Below are 27,417 nucleotides of genomic sequence, written 5' to 3'. Positions count from 1 at the left end.
AGCCAGCCATTAGAAGGAGAGAGTTAGAGTTAGAGTTGGAGCCAGCCATTAGAAGGAGAGAGGTAGAGTTAGAGTTGGAGTTGGAGCCAGCCATTAGAAGGAGAGAGGTAGAGTTAGTTGGAGCCAGCCATTAGAAGGAGAGAGGTGGAGTTAGAGTTGGAGCCAGCCATTAGAAGGAGAGAGTTAGAGTTGGAGCCAGCCATTAGAAGGAGAGAGTTAGAGTTAGAGTTGGAGCCAGCCATTAGAAGGAGAGAGTTGGAGTTGGAGTTGGAGCCAGCCATTAGAAGGAGAGAGGTAGAGTTAGAGGTAGAGTTGGAGCCAGCCATTAGAAGGAGAGAGGTAGAGTTAGAGTTGGAGCCAGCCATTAGAAGGAGAGAGGTAGAGTTAGTTGGAGCCAGCCATTAGAAGGAGAGAGTTAGAGTTGGGGTTGGAGCCAGCCATTAGAAGGAGAGAGTTAGAGTTAGAGTTTGAGCCAGCCATTAGAAGGAGAGAGGTAGAGTTAGTTGGAGCCAGCCATTAGAAGGAGAGAGTTAGAGTTGGAGTTACAGTTGGAGCCAGCCATTAGAAGGAGAGAGTTAGAGTTGGGGTTGGAGCCAGCCATTAGAAGGAGAGAGGTAGAGTTAGAGTTGGAGCCAGCCATTAGAAGGAGAGAGTTAAAGTTAGAGTTGGAGCCAGCCATTAGAAGGAGAGAGGTAGAGTTTGAGGTAGAGTTGGAGCCAGCCATTAGAAGGAGAGAGGTAGAGTTAGTTGGAGCCAGCCATTAGAAGGAGAGAGGTAGAGTTGGAGTTAGAGCCAGCCATTAGAAGGAGAGAGTTAGAGTTGGAGTTAGAGTTGGAGCCAGCCATTAGAAGGAGAGAGTTAGAGTTGGGGTTGGAGCCAGCCATTAGAAGGAGAGAGGTAGAGTTAGAGTTGGAGCCAGCCATTAGAAGGAGACAGGTAGAGTTGGAGTTAGAGCCAGCCATTAGAAGGAGAGAGGTAGAGTTAGAGTTGGAGCCAGCCATTAGAAGGAGAGAGGTAGAGTTGGAGTTAGAGCCAGCCATTAGAAGGAGAAAGTTAGAGTTGGGGTTAGAGTTGGAGCCAGCCATTAGAAGGAGAGAGGTAGAGTTGGAGTTGGAGCCAGCCATTAGAAGGAGAGAGTTAGAGTTGGGGTTAGAGTTGGAGCCAGCCATTAGAAGGAGAGAGGTAGAGTTGGAGTTAGAGCCAGCCATTAGAAGGAGAGAGGTAGAGTTAGAGTTGGAGCCAGCCATTAGAAGGAGAGAGGTAGAGTTGGAGTTGGAGTTGGAGCCAGCCATTAGAAGGAGAGAGTTAGAGTTAGAGTTGGAGCCAGCCATTAGAAGGAGAGAGGTGGAGTTGGAGCCAGCCATTAGAAGGAGAGAGTTAGAGTTGGGGTTGGAGCCAGCCATTAGAAGGAGAGAGGTAGAGTTAGAGTTGGAGCCAGCCATTAGAAGGAGAGAGTTAGAGTTAGAGTTGGAGCCAGCCATTAGAAGGAGAGAGGTAGAGTTAGAGTTGGAGTTGGAGCCAGCCATTAGAAGGAGAGAGTTAGAGTTGGAGTTGGAGCCAGCCATTAGAAGGAGAGAGTTAGAGTTGGAGTTAGAGCCAGCCATTAGAAGGAGAGAGTTAGAGTTAGAGTTGGAGTTGGAGCCAGCCATTAGAAGGAGAGAGGTAGAGTTAGAGGTAGAGTTGGAGCCAGCCATTAGAAGGAGAGAGGTAGAGTTAGAGTTGGAGCCAGCCATTAGAAGGAGAGAGGTAGAGTTAGTTAGAGTTGGAGCCAGCCATTAGAAGGAGAGAGGTGGAGTTGGAGCCAGCCATTAGAAGGAGAGAGTTAGAGTTAGAGTTGGAGCCAGCCATTAGAAGGAGAGAGGTAGAGTTAGAGTTGGAGTTGGAGCCAGCCATTAGAAGGAGAGAGGTAGAGTTAGTTGGAGCCAGCCATTAGAAGGAGAGAGGTGGAGTTAGAGTTGGAGCCAGCCATTAGAAGGAGAGAGTTAGAGTTGGAGCCAGCCATTAGAAGGAGAGAGGTAGAGTTGGAGTTGGAGTTGGAGCCAGCCATTAGAAGGAGAGAGGTAGAGTTAGAGTTGGAGCCAGCCATTAGAAGGAGAGAGTTAGAGTTGGAGTTAGAGTTGGAGCCAGCCATTAGAAGGAGAGAGTTAGAGTTGGGGTTGGAGCCAGCCATTAGAAGGAGAGAGGTAGAGTTAGAGTTGGAGCCAGCCATTAGAAGGAGAGAGTTAGAGTTGGAGTTGGAGCCAGCCATTAGAAGGAGAGAGGTAGAGTTAGTTGGAGCCAGCCATTAGAAGGAGAGAGGTGGAGTTAGAGTTGGAGCCAGCCATTAGAAGGAGAGAGTTAGAGTTGGAGTTAGAGTTGGAGCCAGCCATTAGAAGGAGAGAGTTAGAGTTAGAGTTGGAGCCAGCCATTAGAAGGAGAGAGGTAGAGTTGGAGTTAGAGCCAGCCATTAGAAGGAGAGAGGTGGAGTTGGAGCCAGCCATTAGAAGGAGAGAGTTAGAGTTAGAGGTAGAGTTGGAGCCAGCCATTAGAAGGAGAGAGGTAGAGTTAGAGTTGGAGCCAGCCATTAGAAGGAGAGAGTTAGAGTTGGGGTTGGAGCCAGCCATTAGAGGGAGAGAGTTAGAGTTAGAGTTGGAGCCAGCCATTAGAAGGAGAGAGGTAGAGTTAGTTGGAGCCAGCCATTAGAAGGAGAGAGTTAGAGTTAGAGTTGGAGCCAGCCATTAGAAGGAGAGAGTTAGAGTTGGAGTTAGAGTTGGAGCCAGCCATTAGAAGGAGAGAGTTAGAGTTGGGGTTGGAGCCAGCCATTAGAAGGAGAGAGGTAGAGTTAGTTGGAGCCAGCCATTAGAAGGAGAGAGTTAGAGTTGGAGTTACAGTTGGAGCCAGCCATTAGAAGGAGAGAGTTATAGTTGGGGTTGGAGCCAGCCATTAGAAGGAGAGAGGTAGAGTTTGAGGTAGAGTTGGAGCCAGCCATTAGAAGGAGAGAGGTAGAGTTAGTTGGAGCCAGCCATTAGAAGGAGAGAGTTAGAGTTAGAGTTGGAGTTGGAGCCAGCCATTAGAAGGAGAGAGTTAGAGTTGGGGTTAGAGTTGGAGCCAGCCATTAGAAGGAGAGAGGTAGAGTTGGAGTTAGAGCCAGCCATTAGAAGGAGAGAGGTAGAGTTAGAGTTGGAGCCAGCCATTAGAAGGAGAGAGGTAGAGTTGGAGTTGGAGTTGGAGCCAGCCATTAGAAGGAGAGAGTTAGAGTTGGGGTTAGAGTTGGAGCCAGCCATTAGAAGGAGAGAGTTAGAGTTGGGGTTAGAGTTGGAGCCAGCCATTAGAAGGAGAGAGGTAGAGTTGGAGTTAGAGCCAGCCATTAGAAGGAGAGAGGTAGAGTTAGAGTTGGAGCCAGCCATTAGAAGGAGAGAGGTGGAGTTGGAGCCAGCCATTAGAAGGAGAGAGGTAGAGTTGGAGTTGGAGTTGGAGCCAGCCATTAGAAGGAGAGAGTTAGAGTTAGAGTTGGAGCCAGCCATTAGAAGGAGAGAGGTGGAGTTGGAGCCAGCCATTAGAAGGAGAGAGTTAGAGTTGGGGTTGGAGCCAGCCATTAGAAGGAGAGAGGTAGAGTTAGTTGGAGCCAGCCATTAGAAGGAGAGAGTTAGAGTTAGAGTTGGAGTTGGAGCCAGCCATTAGAAGGAGAGAGGTAGAGTTAGTTGGAGCCAGCCATTAGAAGGAGAGAGGTGGAGTTGGAGCCAGCCATTAGAAGGAGAGAGGTAGAGTTAGAGTTGGAGTTGGAGCCAGCCATTAGAAGGAGAGAGGTAGAGTTAGTTGGAGCCAGCCATTAGAAGGAGAGAGGTGGAGTTGGAGCCAGCCATTAGAAGGAGAGAGTTAGAGTTAGAGTTGGAGCCAGCCATTAGAAGGAGAAAGGTAGAGTTGGAGTTAGAGCCAGCCATTAGAAGGAGAGAGTTAGAGTTAGAGTTGGAGTTGGAGCCAGCCATTAGAAGGAGAGAGGTAGAGTTAGAGGTAGAGTTGGAGCCAGCCATTAGAAGGAGAGAGGTAGAGTTAGAGTTGGAGCCAGCCATTAGAAGGAGAGAGGTAGAGTTAGTTAGAGTTGGAGCCAGCCATTAGAAGGAGAGAGGTGGAGTTGGAGCCAGCCATTAGAAGGAGAGAGGTGGAGTTGGAGCCAGCCATTAGAAGGAGAGAGTTAGAGTTAGAGTTGGAGCCAGCCATTAGAAGGAGAGAGGTAGAGTTAGAGTTGGAGTTGGAGCCAGCCATTAGAAGGAGAGAGGTAGAGTTAGTTGGAGCCAGCCATTAGAAGGAGAGAGGTGGAGTTGGAGTTGGAGCCAGCCATTAGAAGGAGAGAGTTAGAGTTGGAGTTAGAGTTGGAGCCAGCCATTAGAAGGAGAGAGTTAGAGTTAGAGTTGGAGCCAGCCATTAGAAGGAGAGAGGTAGAGTTGGAGTTGGAGTTGGAGCCAGCCATTAGAAGGAGAGAGGTAGAGTTAGAGGTAGAGTTGGAGCCAGCCATTAGAAGGAGAGAGGTAGAGTTAGTTGGAGCCAGCCATTAGAAGGAGAGAGTTAGAGTTGGAGTTAGAGTTGGAGCCAGCCATTAGAAGGAGAGAGTTAGAGTTGGGGTTGGAGCCAGCCATTAGAAGGAGAGAGTTAGAGTTAGAGTTGGAGCCAGCCATTAGAAGGAGAGAGGTAGAGTTAGTTGGAGCCAGCCATTAGAAGGAGAGAGTTAGAGTTAGAGTTGGAGCCAGCCATTAGAAGGAGAGAGTTAGAGTTTGAGGTAGAGTTGGAGCCAGCCATTAGAAGGAGAGAGGTAGAGTTAGAGTTGGAGCCAGCCATTAGAAGGAGAGAGGTAGAGTTAGTTGGAGCCAGCCATTAGAAGGAGAGAGTTAGAGTTGGAGTTAGAGTTGGAGCCAGCCATTAGAAGGAGAGAGTTAGAGTTGGGGTTGGAGCCAGCCATTAGAAGGAGAGAGGTAGAGTTAGAGTTGGAGCCAGCCATTAGAAGGAGAGAGGTAGAGTTGGAGTTAGAGCCAGCCATTAGAAGGAGAGAGGTAGAGTTAGAGTTGGAGCCAGCCATTAGAAGGAGAGAGGTAGAGTTGGAGTTAGAGCCAGCCATTAGAAGGAGAAAGTTAGAGTTAGAGTTGGAGTTGGAGCCAGCCATTAGAAGGAGAGAGGTAGAGTTAGAGTTGGAGCCAGCCATTAGAAGGAGAGAGTTAGAGTTGGAGTTAGAGTTGGAGCCAGCCATTAGAAGGAGAGAGTTAGAGTTGGGGTTGGAGCCAGCCATTAGAAGGAGAGAGGTAGAGTTAGAGTTGGAGCCAGCCATTAGAAGGAGAGAGGTAGAGTTGGAGTTAGAGCCAGCCATTAGAAGGAGAGAGGTAGAGTTAGAGTTGGAGCCAGCCATTAGAAGGAGAGAGGTAGAGTTGGAGTTAGAGCCAGCCATTAGAAGGAGAAAGTTAGAGTTAGAGTTGGAGCCAGCCATTAGAAGGAGAGAGTTGGAGTTGGAGTTGGAGCCAGCCATTAGAAGGAGAGAGGTAGAGTTAGAGTTGGAGCCAGCCATTAGAAGGAGAGAGGTAGAGTTGGAGTTGGAGTTGGAGCCAGCCATTAGAAGGAGAGAGTTAGAGTTAGAGTTGGAGCCAGCCATTAGAAGGAGAGAGTTGGAGTTGGAGTTGGAGCCAGCCATTAGAAGGAGAGAGTTAGAGTTAGAGTTGGAGCCAGCCATTAGAAGGAGAGAGGTAGAGTTGGAGTTGGAGCCAGCCATTAGAAGGAGAGAGGTAGAGTTAGTTGGAGCCAGCCATTAGAAGGAGAGAGTTAGAGTTGGAGTTGGAGCCAGCCATTAGAAGGAGAGAGGTAGAGTTAGTTGGAGCCAGCCATTAGAAGGAGAGAGTTAGAGTTGGAGTTGGAGCCAGCCATTAGAAGGAGAGAGGTAGAGGTAGAGTTGGAGCCAGCCATTAGAAGGAGAGAGGTAGAGTTGGAGTTAGAGCCAGCCATTAGAAGGAGAGAGGTAGAGTTGGAGTTAGAGCCAGCCATTAGAAGGAGAGAGGTAGAGTTTGAGTTGGAGCCAGCCATTAGAAGGAGAGAGTTAGAGTTGGAGTTGGCGCCAGCCATTAGAAGGAGAGAGTTAGAGTTGGAGTTAGAGCCAGCCATTGGAAGGAGAGAGGTAGAGGTAGAGTTAGTTGGAGCCAGCCATTAGAAGGAGAGAGGTAGAGTTGGAGTTGGCGCCAGCCATTAGAAGGAGAGAGTTAGAGTTGGAGTTAGAGCCAGCCATTGGAAGGAGAGAGGTAGAGGTAGAGTTGGAGTTGGAGCCAGCCATTAGAAGGAGAGAGGTAGAGTTGGAGTTAGAGCCAGCCATTGGAAGGAGAGAGGTAGAGGTAGAGTTGGAGTTGGAGCCAGCCATTAGAAGGAGAGAGGTAGAGTTAGAGTTGGAGTTAGAGCCAGCCATTAGAAGGAGAGAGTTAGTTAGAGTTGGAGCCAGCCAGTAGAAGGAGAGAGTTAGAGTTAGAGTTGGAGCCAGCCATTAGAAGGAGAGAGGTGGAGTTGGAGCCAGCCATTAGAAGGAGAGAGTTAGAGTTAGAGTTGGAGCCAGCCATTAGAAGGAGAGAGGTAGAGTTAGAGTTGGAGTTAGAGCCAGCCATTAGAAGGAGAGAGTTAGTTAGAGTTGGAGCCAGCCAGTAGAAGGAGAGAGTTAGAGTTAGAGTTGGAGCCAGCCATTAGAAGGAGAGAGGTGGAGTTGGAGCCAGCCATTAGAAGGAGAGAGTTAGAGTTAGAGTTGGAGCCAGCCATTAGAAGGAGAGAGTTAGAGTTAGTGAGAGTTAGTGAGAGTTAGTGAGAGTTAGTGAGAGTTAGTGAGAGTTAGTGAGAGTTAGTGAGAGTTAGTGAGAGTTAGAATTAGAATTAGAGTTAGAATTAGAGTTAGAATTAGAGTTTGAGTTAGAGTTAGAGTTAGTTAGAGTTAGTTAGAGTTAGTTTGAGTTAGTTTGAGTTAGTTTGAGTTAGTTTGAGTTAGTTTGAGTTAGTTTGAGTTAGAGTTAGTGAGAGTTAGAATTAGAATTAGAGTTAGAATTAGAGTTAGAGTTAGAGTTAGAGTTAGAGTTAGTTAGAGTTAGTTAGAGTTAGTTAGAGTTAGTTAGAGTTAGTTAGTTAGAGTTAGAGTTAGAGTTAGAGTTAGTTAGAGTTAGTTAGTTAGAGTTAGAGTTAGTTAGAGTTAGTTGGGCTTAGAGTTAGTTGGAGTTAGTTAGAGTTAGTTGGGCTTAGAGTTAGTTGGAGTTAGTTAGAGTTAGTTGGGCTTAGAGTTAGTTGGAGTTAGTTGGGCTTAGAGTTAGTTAGGCTTAGAGTTAGTTGGAGTTAGTTATGGTTAGAGTTAGTTGGAGTTAGTTATGGTTAGAGTTAGTTAGAGTTAGAGTTATAATTAGAGTTAGAGTCAGCCATTAGAAGGAGAGAGTTAAAGTTAGAGTTGGAGCCAGCCATTAGAAGGAGAGAGGTAGTGTTGGAGTTGGAGCCAGCCATTAGAAGGAGAGAGGTAGAGTTAGAGTTGGAGCCAGCCATTAGAAGGAGAGAGTTAGAGTTGGAGTTAGAGTTGGAGCCAGCCATTAGAAGGAGAGAGTTAGAGTTAGAGTTGGAGCCAGCCATTAGAAGGAGAGAGTTAGAGTTGGAGTTGGAGTTGGAGCCAGCCATTAGAAGGAGAGAGTTAGAGTTAGAGTTGGAGCCAGCCATTAGAAGGAGAGAGGTAGAGTTGGAGTTGGAGCCACCCATTAGAAGGAGAGAGGTAGAGTTGGAGTTGGAGCTAGCCATTAGAAGGAGAGAGGTAGAGTTAGAGTTGGAGCCAGCCATTAGAAGGAGAGAGTTAGAGTTGGAGTTGGAGTTGGAGCCAGCCATTAGAAGGAGAGAGGTAGAGTTGGAGTTGGAGCCACCCATTAGAAGGAGAGAGGTAGAGTTGGAGTTGGAGCTAGCCATTAGAAGGAGAGAGGTAGAGTTAGTTGGAGCCAGCCATTAGAAGGAGAGAGTTAGAGTTGGAGTTGGAGCCAGCCATTAGAAGGAGAGAGGTAGAGTTAGTTGGAGCCAGCCATTAGAAGGAGAGAGTTAGAGTTAGAGTTGGAGCCAGCCATTAGAAGGAGAGAGGTAGAGTTGGAGTTAGAGCCAGCCATTAGAAGGAGAGAGTTAGAGTTGGAGTTGGAGCCAGCCATTAGAAGGAGAGCGGTAGAGTTGGAGTTGGAGTTGGAGCCAGCCATTAGAAGGAGAGAGGTAGAGGTAGAGTTGGAGTTGGCGCCAGCCATTAGAAGGAGAGAGGTAGAGTTGGAGTTGGAGCCAGCCATTAGAAGGAGAGAGGTAGAGTTGGAGTTGGAGCCAGCCATTAGAAGGAGAGAGGTAGAGTTGGAGTTGGAGCCAGCCATTAGAAGGAGAAAGTTAGAGTTGGAGCCAGCCATTAGAAGGAGAGAGGTGGAGTTGGAGTTGGAGCCAGCCATTAGAAGAAGTAGAGTTGGAGCCAGCCATTAGAAGGAGAGAGGTAGAGTTGGAGTTGGAGCCAGCCATTAGAAGGAGAAAGTTAGAGTTGGAGCCAGCCATTAGAAGGAGAGAGGTGGAGTTGGAGCCAGCCATTAGAAGGAGAGAGTTAGAGTTAGAGTTGGAGCCAGCCATTAGAAGGAGAGCGGTAGAGTTGGAGTTGGAGCCAGCCATTAGAAGGAGAGAGTTAGAGTTGGAGTTGGAGTTGGAGCCAGCCATTAGAAGGAGAGAGTTAGAGTTAGAGTTGGAGCCAGCCATTAGAAGGAGAGAGGTAGAGTTGGAGTTGGAGCCACCCATTAGAAGGAGAGAGGTAGAGTTGGAGTTGGAGCTAGCCATTAGAAGGAGAGAGGTAGAGTTAGAGTTGGAGCCAGCCATTAGAAGGAGAGAGTTAGAGTTGGAGTTGGAGTTGGAGCCAGCCATTAGAAGGAGAGAGGTAGAGTTGGAGTTGGAGCCACCCATTAGAAGGAGAGAGGTAGAGTTGGAGTTGGAGCTAGCCATTAGAAGGAGAGAGGTAGAGTTAGTTGGAGCCAGCCATTAGAAGGAGAGAGTTAGAGTTGGAGTTGGAGCCAGCCATTAGAAGGAGAGAGGTAGAGTTAGTTGGAGCCAGCCATTAGAAGGAGAGAGTTAGAGTTAGAGTTGGAGCCAGCCATTAGAAGGAGAGAGGTAGAGTTGGAGTTAGAGCCAGCCATTAGAAGGAGAGAGTTAGAGTTGGAGTTGGAGCCAGCCATTAGAAGGAGAGCGGTAGAGTTGGAGTTGGAGTTGGAGCCAGCCATTAGAAGGAGAGAGGTAGAGGTAGAGTTGGAGTTGGCGCCAGCCATTAGAAGGAGAGAGGTAGAGTTGGAGTTGGAGCCAGCCATTAGAAGGAGAGAGGTAGAGTTGGAGTTGGAGCCAGCCATTAGAAGGAGAGAGGTAGAGTTGGAGTTTGAGCCAGCCATTAGAAGGAGAAAGTTAGAGTTGGAGCCAGCCATTAGAAGGAGAGAGGTGGAGTTGGAGTTGGAGCCAGCCATTAGAAGAAGTAGAGTTGGAGCCAGCCATTAGAAGGAGAGAGGTAGAGTTGGAGTTGGAGCCAGCCATTAGAAGGAGAAAGTTAGAGTTGGAGCCAGCCATTAGAAGGAGAGAGTTGGAGTTAGAGCCAGCCATTAGAAGGAGAGAGTTAGAGTTGGAGTTGGAGCCAGCCATTAGAAGGAGAGCGGTAGAGTTGGAGTTGGAGTTGGAGCCAGCCATTAGAAGGAGAGAGGTAGAGGTAGAGTTGGAGTTGGCGCCAGCCATTAGAAGGAGAGAGGTAGAGTTGGAGTTGGAGCCAGCCATTAGAAGGAGAGAGGTAGAGTTGGAGTTGGAGCCAGCCATTAGAAGGAGAGAGGTAGAGTTGGAGTTGGAGCCAGCCATTAGAAGGAGAAAGTTAGAGTTGGAGCCAGCCATTAGAAGGAGAGAGGTGGAGTTGGAGTTGGAGCCAGCCATTAGAAGAAGTAGAGTTGGAGCCAGCCATTAGAAGGAGAGAGGTAGAGTTGGAGTTGGAGCCAGCCATTAGAAGGAGAAAGTTAGAGTTGGAGCCAGCCATTAGAAGGAGAGAGGTGGAGTTGGAGCCAGCCATTAGAAGGAGAGAGTTAGAGTTGGAGTTAGAGCCAGCCATTAGAAGGAGAGAGTTAGAGTTGGAGTTGGAGTTGGAGCCAGCCATTAGAAGGAGAGAGTTAGAGTTAGAGTTGGAGCCAGCCATTAGAAGGAGAGAGGTAGAGTTGGAGTTGGAGCCACCCATTAGAAGGAGAGAGTTGGAGTTGGAGTTGGAGCCAGCCATTAGAAGGAGAGAGGTAGAGTTAGTTGGAGCCAGCCATTAGAAGGAGAGAGTTGGAGTTGGAGTTGGAGCCAGCCATTAGAAGGAGAGAGGTAGAGTTGGAGTTGGAGCCAGCCATTAGAAGGAGAGAGGTAGAGTTGGAGTTAGAGCCAGCCATTAGAAGGAGTGAGTTAAAGTTAGAGTTGGAGCCAGCCATTAGAAGGAGAGAGGTAGAGTTTGAGGTAGAGTTGGAGCCAGCCATTAGAAGGAGAGAGGTAGAGTTAGAGTTGGAGCCAGCCATTAGAAGGAGAGAGGTAGAGTTAGTTGGAGCCAGCCATTAGAAGGAGAGAGTTAGAGTTGGAGTTAGCCATTAGAAGGAGAGAGTTAGAGTTAGAGTTGGAGCCAGCCATTAGAAGGAGAGAGTTAGAGTTAGAGTTGGAGCCAGCCATTAGAAGGAGAGAGTTAGAGTTGGGGTTGGAGCCAGCCATTAGAAGGAGAGAGGTAGAGTTGGAGTTAGCCATTAGAAGGAGAGAGTTAGAGTTAGAGTTGGAGCCAGCCATTAGAAGGAGAGAGGTAGAGTTGGAGTTGGCTCCAGCCATTAGAAGGAGAGCGGTAGAGTTGGAGTTGGAGTTGGAGCCAGCCATTAGAAGGAGAGAGGTAGAGTTGGAGTTGGAGCCAGCCATTAGAAGGAGAGAGGTAGAGTTGGAGTTGGAGCCAGCCATTAGAAGGAGAGAGTTAGAGTTGGAGTTAGAGCCAGCCATTAGAAGGAGAGAGTTAGAGTTGGAGTTGGAGTTGGAGCCAGCCATTAGAAGGAGAGAGTTAGAGTTAGAGTTGGAGCCAGCCATTAGAAGGAGAGAGTTAGAGTTGGAGTTGGAGTTGGAGCCAGCCATTAGAAGGAGAGAGTTAGAGTTAGAGTTGGAGCCAGCCATTAGAAGGAGAGAGGTAGAGTTGGAGTTGGAGCCACCCATTAGAAGGAGAAAGGTAGAGTTGGAGTTGGAGCCAGCCATTAGAAGGAGAGAGTTAGAGTTAGAGTTGGAGTTAGAGCCAGCCATTAGAAGGAGAGAGGTAGAGGTAGAGTTGGAGTTGGAGCCAGCCATTAGAAGGAGAGAGGTAGAGTTGGAGTTGGAGCCAGCCATTAGAAGGAGAAAGTTAGAGTTAGAGTTGGAGCCAGCCATTAGAAGGAGAGAGTTGGAGTTGGAGCCAGCCATTAGAAGGAGAGAGTTAGAGTTAGAGTTGGAGTTAGAGCCAGCCATTAGAAGGAGAGAGGTAGAGTTAGTGAGAGTTAGTGAGAGTTAGTGAGAGTTAGTGAGAGTTAGTGAGAGTTAGTGAGAGTTAGTGAGAGTTAGTGAGAGTTAGAATTAGGGTTAGAATTAGATTTAGAATTAGAGTTAGAATTAGATTTAGAATTAGTTAGAGTTAGTTAGAGTTAGTTAGAGTTAGTTAGAGTTAGTTAGAGTTAGTTAGAGTTAGTTTGAGTTAGTTTGAGTTAGTTAGTTTGAGTTAGTTAGTTTGAGTTAGTTAGGCTTAGAGTTAGTTAGGCTTAGAGTTAGTTAGGCTTAGAGTTAGTTAGGCTTAGAGTTAGTTAGGCTTAGAGTTAGTTAGGCTTAGAGTTAGTTGGAGTTAGTTAGGCTTAGAGTTAGTTGGAGTTAGTTAGGCTTAGAGTTAGTTGGAGTTAGTTAGGCTTAGAGTTAGTTGGAGTTAGTTAGGCTTAGAGTTAGTTGGAGTTAGTTAGGCTTAGAGTTAGTTGGAGTTAGTTAGGCTTAGAGTTAGTTGGAGTTAGTTAGGCTTAGAGTTAGTTGGAGTTAGTTAGGCTTAGAGTTAGTTGGAGTTAGTTAGGCTTAGAGTTAGTTGGAGTTAGTTAGGCTTAGAGTTAGTTGGAGTTAGTTAGGCTTAGAGTTAGTTGGAGTTAGTTAAGCTTAGAGTTAGTTGGAGTTGGTTAGAGTTAGAGTTAGTTAGAGTTAGTTATGGTTAGAGTTAGTTAGAGTTAGAGTTATAATTAGAGTTAGAGTCAGCCATCAGAAGGAGAGGGCTAGTTAGGGTTATAGTTAGAGTTAGTCAGCCATCAGAAGGAGAGGGCTAAAGGTTTACTCCCTGGGCAGTGTGAGCTGAGGTGTAAATCAGACCTCACATCTGGAGCCTTCTGATCCTTCCTGGCTCTGTCTGATGACGAAATCTGTGTCCCAAATAGCACCCTATTCCCTATAGAGTGGTACTACTATAGACCAGAGCCCTATTCCCTATATAGTGGTACTACTATAGACCAGAGCCCTATTCCCTATATAGTGGTACTACTATAGACCAGAGCCCTATTCCCTATATAGTGTGCTACTATAGACCAGAGCCCTATTCCCTTTATAGTGTGCTACTATAGACCAGAGCCCTATTCCCTATATAGTGTGCTACTATAGACCAGAGCCCTATTCCCTTTATAGTGCACTACTGTTGACCAGGGCCCAAAGGATGCTATTTGACTAGTTCTGTTCCTGCCACTCTGTCTGATGATGATACGTTAAAAGAGAAATGTCATCTTGGAGGAAAGCCGGGCAGATAGATGTGAAACAGAGAGATGGATGTTCAGAACCTGTGATCAATAAGGGAGGAACTGAAGTTCTGAGCCAAGAAGATAGAGCTATAGCGATGACACCTGGGACTAATAATAATCACCCACACAGCGCTCTCTTTTCTCTTTTAAGAGGGAGGAGGAGGAGGTGATAAGTGTCAGCTAGTTAAGCAATAAGGCATGAGAACCTGCACATGATCATGTGATAACTCCTGACTAAGGGCTGTTCTGAGGCACGAGGGGAAGCCAAAGGAAACAGCCCTTTGGAGGGTTTTATTCTCTATAATTTCCACGTTCCAGGGCCTTATTGCTTTTATAAAACGGTTGCCAACATATTAAAAAAAGATTGACGACATGTTTTCATAATTATTTTTAATTATATTGAGTAAATCATTTTTATTTCGTTGTAACACCATACAAAATAGTTCTGAGATTCTGACGTTGCCAAATGGGCTGGTCGTTCATTCGATCCATTCTATTTGAAATGGTTGCTACGCTAAACAAATCATTGGCATCGCTAGCTAGCCAACTAAAGCTAACACACAATCACATCAAGCAGCTGAAATGACAGGAAACGATGTGCACCTTCGTTTGTTGTCCCCCGCAATGAGATCGGGACTGTGGATCTGTCTCCGTAAGTTAGTACGTTCGTCACGCGCAGTATCTTAGACAGCACCGGCACGAGTTTGACTAAAGTTGGGTGAAGGTAGCCTCTTGCCATAGACATGTACAACATGACCCTGATTGGCCGAAGGGGGAGGCTGTAGGAATCAACTGACATTCTAAACTTTGTACAAGTATATCTCCTGTCCTGTTTGAACTATTGTCATGACCTAATAAGGTCCGCCCATTCATTTTTCTGTTAATTAGACTGTTTATCCCACACCAGACTTTGTACAAGTATATCTCCTGTCCTGTTTGAACTATTGTCATGACCTAATAAGGTCCGCCCATTCATTTTTCTGTTAATTAGACTGTTTATCCCACACCAGACTTTGTACAAGTACATCTCTCGTTTGTTTTACAGTCGTGTAAGTTTCCCATAACAACCTATATAATGTTGGTACTTACAAATGAAATGTCTTTCCACATCTCTTGAACTGCCGCTGTATAGAGACCGTTGGCATAAAGTGTAAATGATAGACAACAATGTGAATAGTTCCCAGTCAATTCATTGACATCATTATGTTACTATCAGTATAGTCAGGCAAGACTACTATCAGTATAAATGTCCCTAGTAGACTACTATCAGTATAAATGTCCCTAGTAGACTACTGTCAGTATAAATGTCCCTAGTAGACTACTGTCAGTATAAATGTCCCTAGTAGACTACTGTCAGTATAAATGTCCCTAGTAGACTACTGTCAATATAAATGTCCCTAGTAGACTACTGTCAGTATAAATGTCCCTAGTAGACTACTATCAGTATAAATGTCCCTAGTAGACTACTGTCAGTATAAATGTCCCTAGTAGACTACTGTCAGTATAAATGTCCCTAGTAGACTACTATCAGTATAAATGTCCCTAGTAGACTACTGTCAGTATAAATGTCCCTAGTCTGGACATAAAAACATATCCTGTTTTATATCAATGCATCTTCCTATCAAGCAGTATAGTCCATTCTCTAACATAGTCAACTATCACCTTTTAATTTCCAACAAGAAAAACAAACAAAAATGAAAACAATTTCTCTCTCTCAGACGTTGGAATAATGATCACTGATCGACACAAGGATGAGCGGTGCATCATGGGGGACAACATGTTTACTGTAGACATGTTTTACCTTAGTTTCTATTGCCGTTTCTTTGGATGTTTCAGTATAATGATCCTGATAAATGAATTCTCCTGGCTCAGAGAAGGTGTCAGTCTTGTCACGTTCATATGCATGGCATGGTGGAGATCGCAAAAAAGCCCCCAAAAAATGGCAACATTGTTCCACAGGTTGGAGAGGCAGACAGCAAGGTTTAGAGACAAACCCCCACTGTTGCAAACCAAATGCCTAGTAGCATGAGGAAATATTGTCTAGATGCTTTTTTTCCAGGGGAGATTAAGTTCATAAACTGACTGGCTGGGCTGTGGGACAGTGGATACACATTGATAAAGATAACGGAACTGTTAACAGGCATTATTACCCAGAGAATGAGGGTGGTACTCCCTGCTATCAACCAATCATATAATATGTGTTATTTGAGTACAAAGGGAAAGGTCAGAGATTAGATTACAGAATAAGGAAAGAGAGTAGATTACAGAATAAGGAAAGAGAGTAGATTACAGAATAAGGAAAGAGAGTAGATTACAGAATAAGGAAAGAGAGTAGATGACAGGATAAGGAAAGAGAGTAGATGACAGAATAAGGAAAGAGAGTAGATGACAGAATAAGGAAAGAGAGTAGATGACAGAATAAGGTAAGAGAGTAGATGACAGAATAAGGAAAGAGAGTAGATGACAGAATAAGGAAAGAGAGTAGATGACAGAATAAGGAAAGAGAGTAGATGACAGAATAAGGAAAGAGAGTAGATGACAGAATAAGGAAAGAGAGTAGATGACGGAATAAGGAAAGAGAGTAGATGACAGAATAAGGAAAGAGAGTAGATGACAGAATAAGGAAAGAGAGTAGATGACAGAATAAGGTAAGAGAGTAGATGACAGAATAAGGAAAGAGAGTAGATGACAGAATAAGGAAAGAGAGTAGATGACAGAATAAGATAAGAGAGTAGATGACAGAATAAGAGAGTAGATGACAGAATAAGGAAAGAGAGTAGATGACAGAATAAGGTAAGAGAGTAGATGACAGAATAAGGTAAGAGAGTAGATGACAGAATAAGGTAAGAGAGTAGATGACAGAATAAGGTAAGAGAGTAGATGACAGAATAAGGTAAGAGAGTAGATGACAGAATAAGAGAGTAGAGGACAGAATAAGAGAGTAGATGACAGAATAAGGAAAGAGAGTAGATGACAGAATAAGGTAAGAGAGTAGATGACAGAATAAGAGAGTAGATGACAGAATAAGGAAAGAGAGTAGATGACAGAATAAGGAAAGAGAGTAGATGACAGAATAAGAGAGTAGATGACAGAATAAGGAAAGAGAGTAGATGACAGAATAAGGTAAGAGAGTAGATGACAGAATAAGGTAAGAGAGTAGATGACAGAATAAGGAAAGAGAGTAGATGACAGAATAAGGAAAGAGAGTAGATGACAGAATAAGGTAAGAGAGTAGATGACAGAATAAGGTAAGAGAGTAGATGACAGAATAAGATAAGAGAGTAGATGACAGAATAAAAGAGTAGATGACAGAATAAGGAAAGAGAGTAGATGACAGAATAAGGTAAGAGAGTAGATGACAGAATAAGGTAAGAGAGTAGATGACAGAATAAGGTAAGAGAGTAGATGACAGAATAAGGTAAGAGAGTAGATGACAGAATAAGAGAGTAGATGACAGAATAAGAGAGTAGATGACAGAATAAGGAAAGAGAGTAGATGACAGAATAAGGTAAGAGAGTAGATGACAGAATAAGGAAAGAGAGTAGATGACAGAATAAGGAAAGAGAGTAGATGACAGAATAAGGTAAGAGAGTAGATGACAGAATAAGGTAAGAGAGTAGATGACAGAATAAGATAAGAGAGTAGATGACAGAATAAAAGAGTAGATGACAGAATAAGGAAAGAGAGTAGATGACAGAATAAGGTAAGAGAGTAGATGACAGAATAAGGTAAGAGAGTAGATGACAGAATAAGGTAAGAGAGTAGATGACAGAATAAGGTAAGAGAGTAGATGACAGAATAAGAGAGTAGATGACAGAATAAGAGAGTAGATGACAGAATAAGGAAAGAGAGTAGATGACAGAATAAGGTAAGAGAGTAGATGACAGAATAAGAGAGTAGATGACAGAATAAGGAAAGAGAGTAGATGACAGAATAAGGAAAGAGAGTAGATGACAGAATAAGGAAAGAGAGTAGATGACAGAATAAGGAAAGAGAGTAGATGGCAGAATAAGGAAAGAGAGTAGATGACAGAATAAGGAAAGAGAGTAGATGACAGAATAAGGTAAGAGAGTAGATGACAGAATAAGGTAAGAGAGTAGATGACAGAATAAGATAAGAGAGTAGATGACAGAATAAGAGAGTAGATGACAGAATAAGGAAAGAGAGTAGATGACAGAATAAGGAAAGAGAGTAGATGACAGAATAAGGAAAGAGAGTAGATGACAGAATAAGGTAAGAGAGTAGATGACAGAATAAGGTAAGAGAGTAGATGACAGAATAAGATAAGAGAGTAGATGACAGAATAAGAGAGTAGATGACAGAATAAGGAAAGAGAGTAGATGACAGAATAAGGTAAGAGAGTAGATGACAGAATAAGGTAAGAGAGTAGATGACAGAATAAGGTAAGAGAGTAGATGACAGAATAAGGTAAGAGAGTAGATGACAGAATAAGAGAGTAGATGACAGAATAAGGTAAGAGAGTAGATGACAGAATAAGAGAGTAGATGACAGAATAAGGAAAGAGAGTAGATGACAGAATAAGGAAAGAGAGTAGATGACAGAATAAGGAAAGAGAGTAGATGACAGAATAAGGTAAGCGAGTAGATGACAGAAAAAGGTAAGCGAGTAGATGACAGAAAAAGGTAAGCGAGTAGATGACAGAAAAAGGTAAGCGAGTAGATGACAGAAAAAGGTAAGCGAGTAGATGACAGAAAAAGGTAAGCGAGTAGATGACAGAAAAAGGTAAGCGAGTAGATGACAGAAAAAGGTAAGCGAGTAGATGACAGAAAAAGGTAAGAGAGTAGATGACAGAATAAGGAAAGATAGTAGATGACAGAATAAGGAAAGAGAGTAGATGACAGAATAAGGAAAGAGAGTAGATGACAGAATAAGGAAAGAGAGTAGATGACAGAATAAGGAAAGAGAGTAGATGACAGAATAAGGAAAGAGAGTAGATGACAGAATAAGGACAGAGAGTAGATGACAGAATAAGGTAAGAGAGTAGATGACAGAATAAGAGAGTAGATGACAGAATAAGGTAAGAGAGTAGATGACAGAATAAGGTAAGAGAGTAGATGACAGAATAAGGTAAGAGAGTAGATGACAGAATAAGGAAAGAGAGTAGATGACAGAATAAGGAAAGAGAGTAGATGACAGAATAAGGAAAGAGAGTAGATGACAGAATAAGGAAAGAGAGTAGATGACAGAATAAGGACAGAGAGTAGATGACAGAATAAGGTAAGAGAGTAGATGACAGAATAAGGACAGAGAGTAGATGACAGAATAAGGACAGAGAGTAGATGACAGAATAAGGACAGAGAGTAGATGACAGAATAAGGAAAGAGAGTAGATGACAGAATAAGGACAGAGAGTAGATGACAGAATAAGGAAAGAGAGTAGATGACAGAATAAGGAAAGAGAGTAGATGACAGAATAAGGAAAGAGAGTAGATGACGGAATAAGGAAAGAGAGTAGATGACAGAATAAGGAAAGAGAGTAGATGACAGAATAAGGAAAGAGAGTAGATGACAGAATAAGGTAAGAGAGTAGATGACAGAATAAGGAAAGAGAGTAGATGACAGAATAAGGAAAGAGAGTAGATGACAGAATAAGATAAGAGAGTAGATGACAGAATAAGAGAGTAGATGACAGAATAAGGAAAGAGAGTAGATGACAGAATAAGGTAAGAGAGTAGATGACAGAATAAGGTAAGAGAGTAGATGACAGAATAAGGTAAGAGAGTAGATGACAGAATAAGGTAAGAGAGTAGATGACAGAATAAGGTAAGAGAGTAGATGACAGAATAAGAGAGTAGAGGACAGAATAAGAGAGTAGATGACAGAATAAGGAAAGAGAGTAGATGACAGAATAAGGTAAGAGAGTAGATGACAGAATAAGAGAGTAGATGACAGAATAAGGAAAGAGAGTAGATGACAGAATAAGGAAAGAGAGTAGATGACAGAATAAGAGAGTAGATGACAGAATAAGGAAAGAGAGTAGATGACAGAATAAGGTAAGAGAGTAGATGACAGAATAAGGTAAGAGAGTAGATGACAGAATAAGGAAAGAGAGTAGATGACAGAATAAGGAAAGAGAGTAGATGACAGAATAAGGTAAGAGAGTAGATGACAGAATAAGGTAAGAGAGTAGATGACAGAATAAGATAAGAGAGTAGATGACAGAATAAAAGAGTAGATGACAGAATAAGGAAAGAGAGTAGATGACAGAATAAGGTAAGAGAGTAGATGACAGAATAAGGTAAGAGAGTAGATGACAGAATAAGGTAAGAGAGTAGATGACAGAATAAGGTAAGAGAGTAGATGACAGAATAAGAGAGTAGATGACAGAATAAGAGAGTAGATGACAGAATAAGGAAAGAGAGTAGATGACAGAATAAGGTAAGAGAGTAGATGACAGAATAAGGAAAGAGAGTAGATGACAGAATAAGGAAAGAGAGTAGATGACAGAATAAGGTAAGAGAGTAGATGACAGAATAAGGTAAGAGAGTAGATGACAGAATAAGATAAGAGAGTAGATGACAGAATAAAAGAGTAGATGACAGAATAAGGAAAGAGAGTAGATGACAGAATAAGGTAAGAGAGTAGATGACAGAATAAGGTAAGAGAGTAGATGACAGAATAAGGTAAGAGAGTAGATGACAGAATAAGGTAAGAGAGTAGATGACAGAATAAGAGAGTAGATGACAGAATAAGAGAGTAGATGACAGAATAAGGAAAGAGAGTAGATGACAGAATAAGGTAAGAGAGTAGATGACAGAATAAGAGAGTAGATGACAGAATAAGGAAAGAGAGTAGATGACAGAATAAGGAAAGAGAGTAGATGACAGAATAAGGAAAGAGAGTAGATGACAGAATAAGGAAAGAGAGTAGATGGCAGAATAAGGAAAGAGAGTAGATGACAGAATAAGGAAAGAGAGTAGATGACAGAATAAGGTAAGAGAGTAGATGACAGAATAAGGTAAGAGAGTAGATGACAGAATAAGATAAGAGAGTAGATGACAGAATAAGAGAGTAGATGACAGAATAAGGAAAGAGAGTAGATGACAGAATAAGGAAAGAGAGTAGATGACAGAATAAGGAAAGAGAGTAGATGACAGAATAAGGTAAGAGAGTAGATGACAGAATAAGGTAAGAGAGTAGATGACAGAATAAGATAAGAGAGTAGATGACAGAATAAGAGAGTAGATGACAGAATAAGGAAAGAGAGTAGATGACAGAATAAGGTAAGAGAGTAGATGACAGAATAAGGTAAGAGAGTAGATGACAGAATAAGGTAAGAGAGTAGATGACAGAATAAGGTAAGAGAGTAGATGACAGAATAAGAGAGTAGATGACAGAATAAGGTAAGAGAGTAGATGACAGAATAAGAGAGTAGATGACAGAATAAGGAAAGAGAGTAGATGACAGAATAAGGAAAGAGAGTAGATGACAGAATAAGGAAAGAGAGTAGATGACAGAATAAGGTAAGCGAGTAGATGACAGAAAAAGGTAAGCGAGTAGATGACAGAAAAAGGTAAGCGAGTAGATGACAGAAAAAGGTAAGCGAGTAGATGACAGAAAAAGGTAAGCGAGTAGATGACAGAAAAAGGTAAGCGAGTAGATGACAGAAAAAGGTAAGCGAGTAGATGACAGAAAAAGGTAAGCGAGTAGATGACAGAAAAAGGTAAGAGAGTAGATGACAGAATAAGGAAAGATAGTAGATGACAGAATAAGGAAAGAGAGTAGATGACAGAATAAGGAAAGAGAGTAGATGACAGAATAAGGAAAGAGAGTAGATGACAGAATAAGGAAAGAGAGTAGATGACAGAATAAGGAAAGAGAGTAGATGACAGAATAAGGACAGAGAGTAGATGACAGAATAAGGTAAGAGAGTAGATGACAGAATAAGAGAGTAGATGACAGAATAAGGTAAGAGAGTAGATGACAGAATAAGGTAAGAGAGTAGATGACAGAATAAGGTAAGAGAGTAGATGACAGAATAAGGAAAGAGAGTAGATGACAGAATAAGGAAAGAGAGTAGATGACAGAATAAGGAAAGAGAGTAGATGACAGAATAAGGAAAGAGAGTAGATGACAGAATAAGGACAGAGAGTAGATGACAGAATAAGGTAAGAGAGTAGATGACAGAATAAGGACAGAGAGTAGATGACAGAATAAGGACAGAGAGTAGATGACAGAATAAGGACAGAGAGTAGATGACAGAATAAGGAAAGAGAGTAGATGACAGAATAAGGACAGAGAGTAGATGACAGAATAAGGACAGAGAGTAGATGACAGAATAAGGACAGAGAGTAGATGACAGAATAAGGAAAGAGAGTAGATGACAGAATAAGGTAAGAGAGTAGATGACAGAATAAGGAAAGAGAGTAGATGACAGAATAAGGAAAGAGAGTAGATGACAGAATAAGGAAAGAGAGTAGATGACAGAATAAGGAAAGAGAGTAGATGACAGAATAAGGACAGAGAGTAGATGACAGAATAAGGTAAGAGAGTAGATGACAGAATAAGGACAGAGAGTAGATGACAGAATAAGGACAGAGAGTAGATGACAGAATAAGGACAGAGAGTAGATGACAGAATAAGGACAGAGAGTAGATGACAGAATAAGGAAAGAGAGTAGATGACAGAATAAGGAAAGAGAGTAGATGACAGAATAAGGAAAGAGAGTAGATGACAGAATAAGGAAAGAGAGTAGATGACAGAATAAGGAAAGAGAGTAGATGACAGAATAAGGACAGAGAGTAGATGACAGAATAAGAAAAGAGAGTAGATGACAGAATAAGGAAGAGAGTAGATGTTGTTATAGACGAACTGCTTTGCTTTTTCTTGGCCAGGTCACAGTTGTAAATGAGAACTTGTTCTCAGCTGGCCTACCATGTTAAATAAAGGTGAAATAAAATAAAGCATTTAAAAAAATGACATAATATGGAAAGATAGGAGAGTATATGGTGTGTGTGTGTGTGTGTGTGTGTGTGTGTGTGTGTGTGTGTGTGTGTGTGTGTGTGTGTGTGTGTGTGTGTGTGTGTGTGTGTGTGTGTGTCCCTGTGCTTGTATCTGTTTGAGGAACCTAAAGTGTCCTCTAAGCTTCCTGTCTCTTTCTCTCCACCAGTTATGCTGTGACGGTCCAGGAGTCCTATGCCCACCCCTTTGACCAGGTCTACTACACAAGGTGCACCGACATCCTCACCTGGTTCAAATGTACCAGACACAGGTAATGACATCCTCACCTGGTTCAAATGTACCAGACACAGGTAATGACATCCTCACCTGGTTCAAATGTACCAGACACAGGTAATGACATCCTCACCTGGTTCAAATGTACCACACACAGGTAATGACATCCTCACCTGGTTCAAATGTACCACACACAGGTAATGACATCCTCACCTGGTTCAAATGTACCAGACACAGGTAATGACATCCTCACCTGGTTCAAATGTACCAGACACAGGTAATGACATCCTCACCTGGTTCAAATGTACCAGACACAGGTACTGACCAGCTATGGTAGAGATATACAGATATACAGTATGATACAGGTACTGACCCGCTATAGTAGAGATATACAGTATGATACAGGTACTGACCCGCTATGGTAGAGATATACAGTATGATACAGGTACTGACCCGCTATGGTAGAGATATACAGTATGATACAGGTACTGACCCACTATGGTATAGATATACAGATATACAGTATGATACAGGTACTGACCCGCTATGGTAGAGATATACAGTATGATACAGGTACTGACCCACTATGGTAGAGATATACAGTATGATACAGGTACTGACCCGCTATGGTATAGATATACAGGTACTGACCCACTATGGTAGAGATATACAGTATGATACAGGTACTGACCCACTATGGTAGAGATATACAGTATGATACAGGTACTGACCCGCTATGGTATAGATATACAGGTACTAACCCACTATGGTAGAGATATACAGTATGATACAGGTACTGACCCACTATGGTAGAGATATACAGTATGATACAGGTACTGACCCGCTATGGTAGAGATATACAGTATGATACAGGTACTGAGCCGCTATGGTATAGATATACAGGTACTGACCCGCTATGGTAGAGATATACAGATATACAGTATGATACAGGTACTGACCCGCTATGGTAGAGATATACAGATATACAGTATGATACAGGTACTGACCCGCTATGGTAGAGATATACAGTATGATACAGGTACTGACCCGCTATGGTAGAGATATACAGATATACAGGTACTGACCCACTATGGTAGAGATATACAGTATGATACAGGTACTGACCAGCTATGGTAGAGATATACAGTATGATACAGGTACTGACCCGCTATGGTAGAGATATACAGTATGATACAGGTACTGAGCCGCTATGGTATAGATATACAGGTACTGACCCGCTATGGTAGAGATATACAGATATACAGTATGATACAGGTACTGACCCGCTATGGTAGAGATATACAGATATACAGTATGATACAGGTACTGACCCGCTATGGTAGAGATATATCAGTCTGTTTATGCAGACCTACAAAGCCATAGATGCTGTGATCATGAGTCTGTGTTGAGATTGATACAATATGGTAGGACCGGGACACCAGGTGATCGAGGTGTACCAGGTATCTGGCCAATCGCTGAATGAATCAGTCACTTCACTTGCAGGTCTGGAGTTGAGTAATTAGCCATAGAAAGAGATGTGTGACTCTTGGGATGGTGTGCAACAATAAACCTGTTCCATTTCACGTTACCCCCAATGACAACACACCTTTAACCCTTCCACTATAGTCTATGTATATCTCCCCTCCACAGGCTGTGAGGCAGTTTGTCTGGGCTCTTTACTGCCAGCCACAGGCAGGTGTGTCTGTGTGTGTCTTTACTGCCAGCCACAGGCAGGTGTGTATGTGTGTGTTGACGGCCAGGCTCGGCCAGCTCAGACCATCAGGTTTAAGTGGTGGTTGACTGCAGATGGCACACACACACACTTATGGTCGTAGGACTTTAATGACCACACTTCAGCTCGTGCAGTGTTGTCGTGTACAGAGAGAGAGAGAACGGGTCTCTGTCTGCAGTGTTGTCGTGTACAGAGAGAGAGAGAACGGGTCTCTGTCTGCAGTGTTGTCGTGTACAGAGAGACTGAGTCTCTGTCTGCAGTGTTGTCGTGTACAGAGAGACTGAGTCTCTGTCTGCAGTGTTGTCGTGTACAGAGAGAGAGAGAATGGGTCTCTGTCTGCAGTGTTGTCGTGTACAGAGAGAGAGAGAACGGGTCTCTGTCTGCAGTGTTGTCATGTACAGAGAGACTGAGTCTCTGTCTGCAGTGTTGTCGTGTACAGAGAGACTGAGTCTCTGTCTGCAGTGTTGTCGTGTACAGAGAGAGAGACCGAGTCTCTGTCTGCAGTGTTGTCGTGTACAGAGAGAGAGACCGAGTCTCTGTCTGCAGTGTTGTCGTGTACAGAGAGAGACCGAGTCTCTGTCTGCAGTGTTGTCGTGTACAGAGAGAGAGACCGGGTCTCTGTCTGCAGTGTTGTCGTGTACAGAGAGAGAGAGAACGGGTCTCTGTCTGCAGTGTTGTCGTGTACAGAGAGACTGAGTCTCTGTCTGCAGTGTTGTCGTGTACAGAGAGACTGAGTCTCTGTCTGCAGTGTTGTCGTGTACAGAGAGAGAGACTGGGTCTCTGTCTGCAGTGTTGTCGTGTACAGAGAGAGAGACTGAGTCTCTGTCTGCAGTGTTGCCGTGTACAGAGAGAGAGACCGGGTCTCTGTCTGCAGTGTTGTCGTGTACAGAGAGAGAGAGTCTCTGTCTGCAGTGTTGTCGTGCACAGAGAGAGAGACTGAGTCTCTGTCTGCAGTGTTGTCGCGTACAGAGAGAGAGACCGGGTCTCTGTCTGCAGTGTTGTCGTGTACAGAGAAAGAGCGGGTCTCTGTCTGCAGTGTTGTCGTGTACAGAGAGAGAGACCGGGTCTCTGTCTGCAGTGTTGTCGTGTACAGAGAGAGACCGAGTCTCTGTCTGCAGTGTTGTCGTGTACAGAGAGAGAGACCGAGTCTCTGTCTGCAGTGTTGTCGTGTACAGAGAGAGAGACTGAGTCTCTGTCTGCAGTGTTGTCGTGTACAGAGAGATAGACCGGGGCTCTGTCTGCAGTGTTGTTGTGTACAGAGAGATAGACTGAGTCTCTGTCTGCAGTGTTGTCGTGTACAGAGAGATAGACTGAGTCTCTGTCTGCAGTGTTGTCGTGTACAGAGAGAGAGACTGAGTCTCTGTCTGCAGTGTTGTCGTGTACAGAGAGAGAGACCGAGTCTCTGTCTGCAGTGTTGTCGTGTACAGAGAGAGAGAGACCGAGTCTCTGTCTGCAGTGTTGTCGTGTACAGAGAGAGAGAGACCGAGTCTCTGTCTGCAGTGTTGTCGTGTACAGAGAGAGAGAGACCGGGTCTCTGTCTGCAGTGTTGTCGTGTACAGAGAGAGAGAGACCGGGTCTCTGTCTGCAGTGTTGTCGTGTACAGAGAGAGAGACTGAGTCTCTGTCTGCAGTGTTGTCGCGTACAGAGAGAGAGACCGGGTCTCTGTCTGCAGTGTTGTCGCGTACAGAGAGAGAGACCGGGTCTCTGTCTGCAGTGTTGTCGTGTACAGAGAGAGAGACCGGGTCTCTGTCTGCAGTGTTGTCGTGTACAGAGAGAGAGACCGAGTCTCTGTCTGCAGTGTTGTCGTGTACAGAGAAAGAGACTGAGTCTCTGTCTGCAGTGTTGTCGTGTACAGAGAGAGAGACCGAGTCTCTGTCTGCAGTGTTGTCGTGTACAGAGAGAGAGACCGAGTCTCTGTCTGCAGTGTTGTCGTGTACAGAGAGAGAGACCGGGTCTCTGTCTGCAGTGTTGTCGTGTACAGAGAGAGAGAACGAGTCTCTGTCTGCAGTGTTGTCGTGTACAGAGAGAGAGGCCGAGTCTCTGTCTGCAGTGTTGTCGTGTACAGAGAGAGAGAGACCGGGTCTCTGTCTGCAGTGTTGTCGTGTACAGAGAGAGAGACCGAGTCTCTGTCTGCAGTGTTGTCGTGTACAGAGAGAGACCGAGTCTCTGTCTGCAGTGTTGTCGTGTACAGAGAGAGACCGAGTCTCTGTCTGCAGTGTTGTCGTGTACAGAGAGAGAGACAGAGTCTCTGTCTGCAGTGTTGTCGTGTACAGAGAGAGAGAGAGAGAGAGAGTCTCTGTCTGCAGTGTTGTCGTGTACAGAGAGAGAGACCTAGTCTCTGTCTGCAGTGTTGTCGTTTACAGAGAGAGAGAGAGAGATCTCTGTCTGCAGTGTTGTCGTGTACAGAGGGAGAGTCTCTGTCTGCAGTGTTGTCGTGTACAGAGAGAGAGTCTCTGTCTGCAGTGTTGTCGTGTACAGAGAGAGAGTCTCTGTCTGCAGTGTTGTCGTGTACAGAGAGAGAGTCTCTGTCTGCAGTGTTGTCGTGTACAGAGAGAGAGTCTCTGTCTGCAGTGTTGTCGTGTACAGAGAGAGAGTCTCTGTCTGCAGTGTTGTCGTGTACAGAGAGAGAGTCTCTGTCTGCAGTGTTGTCGCGTACAGAGAGAGAGACCGGGTCTCTGTCTGCAGTGTTGTCGTGTACAGAGAGAGAGACCGGGTCTCTGTCTGCAGTGTTGTCGTGTACAGAGAGAGAGACCGAGTCTCTGTCTGCAGTGTTGTCGTGTACAGAGAAAGAGAGAGAGTCTCTGTCTGCAGTGTTGTCGTGTACAGAGAGAGAGACCGAGTCTCTGTCTGCAGTGTTGTCGTGTACAGAGAGAGAGACCGAGTCTCTGTCTGCAGTGTTGTCGTGTACAGAGAGAGAGACCGGGTCTCTGTCTGCAGTGTTGTCGTGTACAGAGAGAGAGAACGAGTCTCTGTCTGCAGTGTTGTCGTGTACAGAGAGAGAGGCCGAGTCTCTGTCTGCAGTGTTGTCGTGTACAGAGAGAGAGACCGGGTCTCTGTCTGCAGTGTTGTCGTGTACAGAGAGAGAGACCGAGTCTCTGTCTGCAGTGTTGTCGTGTACAGAGAGAGACCGAGTCTCTGTCTGCAGTGTTGTCGTGTACAGAGAGAGACCGAGTCTCTGTCTGCAGTGTTGTCGTGTACAGAGAGAGAGACAGAGTCTCTGTCTGCAGTGTTGTCGTGTACAGAGAGAGAGAGAGAGAGAGAGAGAGTCTCTGTCTGCAGTGTTGTCGTGTACAGAGAGAGAGACCTAGTCTCTGTCTGCAGTGTTGTCGTTTACAGAGAGAGAGAGAGAGATCTCTGTCTGCAGTGTTGTCGTGTACAGAGGGAGAGTCTCTGTCTGCAGTGTTGTCGTGTACAGAGAGAGAGTCTCTGTCTGCAGTGTTGTCGTGTACAGAGAGAGAGTCTCTGTCTGCAGTGTTGTCGTGTACAGAGAGAGAGTCTCTGTCTGCAGTGTTGTCGTGTACAGAGAGAGAGTCTCTGTCTGCAGTGTTGTCGTGTACAGAGAGAGAGTCTCTGTCTGCAGTGTTGTCGTGTACAGAGAGAGAGTCTCTGTCTGCAGTGTTGTCGCGTACAGAGAGAGAGACCGGGTCTCTGTCTGCAGTGTTGTCGTGTACAGAGAGAGAGACCGGGTCTCTGTCTGCAGTGTTGTCGTGTA

At 44.3% G+C, this 27,417-nt stretch overlaps 1 protein-coding gene across 1 annotated transcript in view; it reads left to right on the top strand.

Moving 5' to 3' along the window:
- Positions 1-27,417, top strand: part of LOC129834947 (multiple epidermal growth factor-like domains protein 11) — a 144,512-nt gene that overhangs the window by 73,860 nt on the left and 43,235 nt on the right. Inside the window, exon 3 of the mRNA XM_055900317.1 lies at positions 21,909-22,010. Coding sequence (XP_055756292.1) covers positions 21,909-22,010 — 102 coding nt within the window. The remainder of the gene's footprint in view (positions 1-21,908; positions 22,011-27,417) is intronic.

The sequence above is a fragment of the Salvelinus fontinalis genome, chromosome 35 (assembly GCF_029448725.1).
Source record: "Salvelinus fontinalis isolate EN_2023a chromosome 35, ASM2944872v1, whole genome shotgun sequence".
Classification (NCBI taxonomy): domain Eukaryota; kingdom Metazoa; phylum Chordata; class Actinopteri; order Salmoniformes; family Salmonidae; genus Salvelinus; species Salvelinus fontinalis.
This window is presented reverse-complemented; position numbering and strand designations above follow the sequence as displayed.